Below are 7,826 nucleotides of genomic sequence, written 5' to 3' on the forward strand. Positions count from 1 at the left end.
AGTTGAAAAAGATAAGTTGAATATTATAGGTTGAATATTATTCATCTGCGAAATATGAGATGAAAGAGTTGAACAACAAGTAGAAAACATCGATCAAGATGCTTAAATCACAGATTGTGACCATACACAGGCTTTCCAAGATGAACATAATCATGTGTATTTTTCTGTACAGATTGAATGCGAGAATTGAGTTGGGTTGTTAAGTTTTTATACTGCTATAGATTTTTCAAAGTGAGAATTGAATCAAAGGGAGGGAGCAAAGCAAAGGAGTACTAAAAAGATAAGTTGAGTCATAATCTTCTGCAACAATGTGTTGTTTTGTCAATCAGGACACTTCAATCTTTCCCACAGAACAAGATATCATATTTGACTATAATGATCCAACTACATAAATATACTATTTGTAGCAGGTCAATCAAAGTCAATAAAACCAGATAAACTGATTTAGACTCAATTTCATTTCAACCAAATCATAATAGAGATAATGGAAAAGATTATCAAAAATTCCCATATTGTTTTTTGCTTCCTATTTCTTTTCTTTCTACCATAAGATTAACTGATCTACTATTTTATGTAGTAATAAAAGTCTCACATTTTAACCTTGTCCAAAAAATAGATATATAATAATTATGTTTAGCCAAACATAGGTTTATTTTGACTAAAATTGCTTGGTCAAAAATAAAAATTAATAATAATGACAATAAATTTTCACTCATTTCATATGTAAATGTTTGTATTTTGTTCTTTGACTGAAATGGGAAAACGGCCAATTCCCCCCTGAACTTAGTTGCTTTATCGTATTCATACACAGATCTTTGGAGTGTGCCTAAAACTACATGAACTTAACTAAAATTTGAATTTTCTACATGAACTATTGAAATCAAGCCAAAACCATCATATCGAGTAACGGTGTTACTCTTCCGTTAATATATGATGACTGGACGCCACACTGGACCCTTAAACGACGTCGTTTTATTGTTTTAAGAAAAAAATTGAAATAAAATAAATTTCAGAAACTGAAGAATCGAACCATAGAACTCTAACACACGTGAGCAAGCGATTTAGCAGCTGAACTATAGTAACAAATCGTACAACTGCAAACAGGTATACATATCTATACTTATATATACATTTACGATGCAAATTAAAAAACTAAAGAAAATTAAAGCTTATCCTTTCTTCTCCCCCGATCTTCGTTTTCTTGTTTCTACACGCTTCTTTCGCCGCGTCTTCAACAATTGGGATATTTATGACCATTAATTTTTCTTAATTTAAAATTAGGATGTCATATATCAACTGAGGTTAATTTGAAATTAGGATGTCAAGAACTGAAATATCTATCACCCAATTCATTTTCAGTTACAATTTTTTTTTTATAAAATCAAGTTCAGCTATTAAGGATCGGATTTCATACATGATTTGAATCAATTTTGATCTAAACTAACAAAAAAATCCCAATTACTGATCCAATCCATGAAAAATCAACAGTTACAGTCGGAGAAGAGAAAACAAAGGAAAGAAAAGGGTTTCCTTTTCTTTTATAATTTTTGCGTTGTCTTAGATATATTTGTTTATCCCTTTCACATATATTGAAAAGTTACGGTAGTTCAGCTGGTTTTATGGTTGGTTGTGAGTACTAGAGGTCGGGGGTTCAACTGTCTACGCTGTACAAACTGATTTTTTTATTTTTTTATCTTAAAACAATAAAACGGCGTCGTTTAAGGGTCCAGTGTGGCGTCCAGTCATCATATATTAACGGAAGAGTAACACCGTTACTCGATATGATGGTTTTGGCTTGATTTCAATAGTTCATATGGAAAATTCAAATTTTAGTTAAGTTCATGTAGTTTTAGGCACACTCCAAAGATCTGTGTATGAATACGATAAAGCAACTAAGTTCAGGGGGGAATTGGCCGTTTTCCCTTGACTGAAATACACTTTACTTTTGATATAACTAAATACTTTACATTTAGTTCATTTCACTTTACATTTAGTTCATTTGCTACTTTTACTATGTATCTATAATCTATTTTTTGGAGAAAAATGTTGAATATTTTTCCTTAACTTTTATTTAAATATATAACATGTTATTTTACGGGAAACGTACTTGTTATAATATTATGTGTAAACTTAATCAAGTTCATGTATATAACAAAAAATCTAGCACGTAAAATCTAGCATGTAGTATTAACCAAGTTAAATTCCTTTTTTTCAAATCTTGCGTGCATAAACTCATTTGTATATCTAATGAAAAATAAAAATAATAATCTAATGCCTAAACTCAATCGTCCACATGATTAAAAACTCATAATAATTATTAACCTAATTAAATAACATACACAAACTCACCTATGTACAGTAAAACCTCTATAAATTAATAATGTTGGGACCATGACATTTTATTAATTTATAGTGATATTAGTTTATCTATAAATTGATAATTATTATTTTACAGTGTAAATTAATAATTATTAATTTATAGGTATATTTTAATTGTTTAATTTTTACAAAATTATGAATTAAGACAATTTTTGGAAAATAAGATTAGAATTTTGGATGTTGTAAATTTTATCGTTTGGAATTGAATTTGACATAATTAAAAAAATATTGTTGACAATAAATTACAAATATTATAGACAAATTCACTTATAAACATGACATAAATATTCAAAATTTTTGAATAAGAATATCAATTATCGTACTATAATAGTCTATCAAACTATCAAAATGTAAATGATGCATATTTAGAAATTGAAAACTTTAAAAAGTTTTAGCTGTTTTATGAAATGTTATAGAATATTTTATATCATTATAGTTTGAAGATACAACATAACAATTGTTTTATAGATATGAGGTTTAAGAGAAACATACTTTACTATATCAACATATATATACATATATATATATTTACATGATTATTAATTTATGATATTATTGGGACCATATTTTACATGGGGATTTCAAAAAAAAAATATTATCTTATTATTTTATCAAATTTTGTTATTTTTTACACTGTCCCAACTTGAGACTAGCAAAATTTATTAATTTATAGTATTTATTAAATTAGAGAGTGTTAATTTATAGAGTATTAATTTATAGAGGTTTTACTGTATATCTATTTTGAAGAAAGAAAACATCAAGGGTGAAATAAAAAACACGACTCATGGTAACTAAATTAATAAAAATCTATACTTTACCTATCTTATTAAATTGGGAGAAAAACTAGATTGACCCAAATTAAGAAGCTAATTACTAAGATAACTCATAAAATATGAGGGTTAGATGAGTTATTTTTTGGTCAAAAATACCCTTTTTGCTTTGTTAGGAAAAAAAATAAAGTCAAATTTACCCTTCCAGAATTTTTTTTAAGAAAATCAAAATATTTTCAAAAGTCTGCCGGACTAGTTGTGACATATTTATTTGTGTATGACAGATTTGTTTTTGCACAACCGATTTATTTTTGTATGACAGATTTTGTATGACAGACTTATTTTGGACGACAGATTTTTTAACTACAGTTATGACAGATTTATAATTGATGACAGATTTATTTTTTACGACAGATTTATTTATAAAGACACCACAGACTTTCACAATATATGACAGATTTGATATAATGTTTGGCAGATTTCTTTTCCACAATTATTTCAGATTTATTTTCTTGATAAAAGATCTGTCGTAACATGACAAATTTTTTTACGGAGAAATAATTACTAGGTTGACCTCTAGTGATAACAGATTTTTTAAACGTTACAACAGATTTTTTAATTTAACCAAAAATATGTCGTTTGATAACAGATTTATAACGTTTTTTTAAAATTGCTAAAATGACCTATGCGAATACCATATGTGATGGCAGATTTTTTAATGTTATGACAGTTTTTTTTGTTTGCTTCCAAAAATCTGGTGTTTGATAACAGATTTATTAGATGTAAAATGTAAATATAGTGACAACAGATTTGTTTTAAGTTATATTTTTTTCAGTCATATTTTTATTAATTATATTTTATAAATCATATTATGAATCATATTTTTAAACTCATATATTTACAGCATATTTTATACATTTTAATTTTCTTAAATCTTATTAAAAAATTTAACATTATATGTTTATATATTAGATTATATTTTCTAATCTTATTTTAATATTTTTATATACATTATTTTAAGTTATAATTTCATACATTATACTTTTTATAAAACTTATTTAAACTATATAATCTTAAACTTCATATTTTTAAATTATATCTTTTTAGATAATATTTTCATTAACAATTTTTGAATATTATTTTTACACATTATATTTTAAATCGTATTTTATTTTTATAAATTACATTAAAAATAATCATCATATTTTTAATCATTTTATATTTTTTATTAATTATATTTTAAAATCAAAATTGTAAATCCTATATTTTTTTGGTTTTTCGTTTTTTCAAAAAAAAATTAAGAAAAGAAAAAGTTTATGGGTTTTTAGTCTTTCTACATTAAAATTAAACATCATATGTTTTAAGCATTTTATATTTTTTATTAATTATAAATCAAAATATTAAATCCTATATTTTTTTGGTTTTTCGTTTTTCAAAAAAAAAAAATTTAGAAAAAGTTTCTGGGCTTTTAGTCTTTTTACATAAAAATTGTGTCATTCTAGTTATTGGATAGGATGGAGTGTTAATCTAGCAATTAATTACCAAATTTGTGTCAAACTAGTATATATTCACTATTAATTAACACTAAAAATTTCACAAGATGCTTTAGTAGTCAAAGAGTAATTGTCATTTTATGCAACAAATTAAAACCTGGCAACATATTAATAAAATAATAAAAAAGTGTCCTAAGAGAAGTAGCTCCATCCAGCCGTTATAAAATGGGGCCTAGACGTACGCATAGACATAGTTATCTCAGACGAGAAGCACCAGTCTTGAGCGGTGGAAACGGGTCTGTATTTTTCAGCCAGAATCAATCTTTGTCTAAATCTCTGGTAAACGTTTTACATATACGTTGCTGTTTTGTTTAAATCATCAAAGAAAATTTGTTGTTCTTCTCCGTTACGGTCTAAGATAGCTCTCCATTTTAGTGTTTGTTTGTGCGATTAGACAATCGCGAGTCACAGAATCGTTTTCATTTAAATACAAGTTAGGGTTAACATAAGACTAGATCTAGTGTAACAGAAAGAGTTCAAAAACTATTTTTATGACTAATTATTCTTTGTATTATGTGTGTGTTCCTCTTCCTCGTCATGTGTGGTCTCCTGGATGTGTTAAGATTATGTTTTTTGTGAACCATAGATTGCATAGTTTTCATCACATGAATAAGCAAGCACTGGATCTAGTTGGTTTTTCAGAATCTGCACTCCAAAAACTATATATTGTTATAACTTTTTTATAAGTCTTATGTGTGTCCTCATCTTTTTGTGGTCTCCTGTATGTTTTTTGTATGATAATCTTTGAGAAGATTATCCTAAGTAAATTTTGCTAGATTGAATTTGTTCTGTGAATTTGATTGATAAGTCACAAAATAATTGCAATTGTTTCATGAGTTTCTGGCTTTAATACTAAGATTAGTCCTAAATTTAGCCATGATGTAAATTTTGTATGAAATATATATTTGGATTTATGTATAGATTTGGTTACGGTTTAAAGCTATGTTTTGAGAATCTGTAGAATCACGGAATGAGAAAATTATATCGCGATTCTACAGAATTTTAACCAATTATATATTCTTGCTAATTTTTATATAGTTATTTCCCGCGGTATCTAACGGTATTTATTTCTAACGGTATTATCGGTAAAACCGGTAATATAATATTATTTTGGAAGTAACGTAACGTATGTTTTTGTTGTTGGCTTTACTTATCTATTGATGTAGTAAAGAATTATGACACCGAGAGCCTCGTGGCAACCTGAATACCACAGAAAATTTGTGGACTTATGCTTCGAGAAGAAGGCGTTAGGGCATTTACCTGGAATGGAGCATATACTGACACCTTTTGGAAAAGAGACGGGAGCGAGGTTCACCATAAACCAGCTTAAGAATCATTATGATACAATGCTCAAGAAGTGGAAGGTATGGTTAAGACTGGTTCAGTGCACTGATATGAAATGGGATCCCCAGACAAAAATGTTTGGTGCCACTGATCAAGACTGGGCCAACTATTTAATGGTACAAACCAACATTTAAAAAAAATAAAAATAAAAATAATTTATAATGTTTTAGTGTTTGTTTATTAGAATAAAACATAGGATTGGATTTGTTACAGGTGCATCCTGAGGCTCGGCCGTATCAGTGGGAGTGGCCTCCATTGTATTTCGAGAAACTAGAGGTTATCTTTGCAGGTGTTAACATAGATGGTGAGGGTACTTCAGGTAGCAGAAAAAGGAAGCATCGTTATGAAGAAAATGATACTGGAAGCGCCGCGTCTAACATATGTCATCCTCGGTATATATGGTCGTCGTCGTCCTCATCACATGATATTTTTGTCGAGTTATGTTTCCAAGAGTCATCAAAACCAACCAGACGTAAGGGAAGTTATCCAAAGGAGACTTGGGATATGATGGTCGAGACGATCAATCGGGAAACAGGAGGAAACTACACACCAATGCAGCTCAAGAACCACTGGTTTAGTACAATGCAAACCTGGAGGGAATGGTGTCAAACTGTTGGCGCTCCCATCTTGAAGTGGGATGCCAATACAGGCAAGTTTGGAGCAACTAACGACGACTGGGATAACTACTTGAAGGTATAACAAAACGTTTACTCGATATCTTTTATATCAACTGGTAAATTTGAAGTTTGGGAATAACACTAGACTGGATCTTTTTATGTTGTTGTTGTTGTTGATTCTATAGGGTAATCCTAAAGGTTCAAAATACAGATGGAAACCCATCCCTCACGCTGAGAAACTAGCAACCATCTACAGAGGTATCGAACCTGGAAATGCTCAACCCCGTACTTATCGCAGGAGAGTGATCCATCACCATTCTGAAGCACCACAGATGCATGAACCAGCTCCCTCATCAGCAGTCTGCATAAACGAGCCAGTCACAGGAGGAAGTGACGATATAGCTGATAATTATGAGGAAAATGTTGACGAGGATCATGAGCCTACTCCACTGATTAGGTTAGACTTGGAGGATGATGTTGAAACTGTAACTCCGGTATGCCACAGGCTCAATACCGAGCTGATGGAGAATATTCCGGTGGATGCATCGACATTGGTCAAGAAATACGAGTATACCATTCCGGAATGCATGGAGTGTTTAGACGCCATGGATGAGGTTGAGAAAGGCAGTGATCTTTACATGTTTGCTTTGGACTTGTTTATGACGAAGGAGCACAGACAGATCTTCTTGCTGTTGAAGACTTCAAGTTTCAAGATATCTTGGCTGCTTCGACGTCGATACGGTGGCTAAGATCCTATCTCCCAAATGGATATCGTATTATGTATATCGTATTATGTATGCTTATTATCTTTATTTTCAAGAAAACTTTATGTTTGTTGAAGTTTATTTGATGTTTTTATTTCTAGTTTATTTTATATATGTTTATGAGTATTATGCAAAGCTCTTTTCTTTTTTCCATTTTCCTAACTGTTATGCCAAACTCATGATATGGGTATTATCTAAATTATGTTGGAGTTTCCTTGAACAACAAGTAACCTTCATCTTCTTAATGAATTTATGGTTTTTTCATACATAGCCATAGGTAAGGTGAAAAACATGATTTTGCTTCCTGAGCCTCTCATACCGAGAGAGAAGTTATCGTTTTCATTTAGATTTTCGAAGCTCCTCTTATAACTAGTTACTGGATCATAAAAATTCGTCTCA

General features: G+C 29.6%; 1 protein-coding gene across 2 annotated transcripts; it reads left to right on the top strand.

Annotated features, from left to right (window-relative positions):
• The first annotated feature begins 4,870 nt into the window (after positions 1-4,870).
• On the top strand, positions 4,871-7,562 carry LOC104747289 (L10-interacting MYB domain-containing protein-like). Of its 2 annotated transcripts, none has more exons than XM_010468898.3 (4): positions 4,871-4,981; positions 5,869-6,162; positions 6,260-6,739; positions 6,849-7,562. In XM_010468898.3, exons 2-4 carry the CDS (start codon positions 5,878-5,880, stop codon positions 7,410-7,412), a joined length of 1,329 nt encoding a protein of 442 aa, XP_010467200.1. In that variant the 5' UTR covers positions 4,871-4,981; positions 5,869-5,877; the 3' UTR covers positions 7,413-7,562. The 2 variants fall into 2 exon arrangements, with proteins under 2 accessions (XP_010467200.1, XP_010467201.1); XM_010468899.3 differs by having other exon boundaries at positions 4,886-4,981; positions 5,874-6,162.
• Positions 7,563-7,826: the final 264 nt, after the last annotated feature.

Source organism: Camelina sativa, chromosome 15 (genome assembly GCF_030686135.1).
Source record: "Camelina sativa cultivar CO46 ecotype springtype chromosome 15, ASM3068613v1".
NCBI classification, from domain to species: Eukaryota; Viridiplantae; Streptophyta; class Magnoliopsida; order Brassicales; family Brassicaceae; genus Camelina; species Camelina sativa.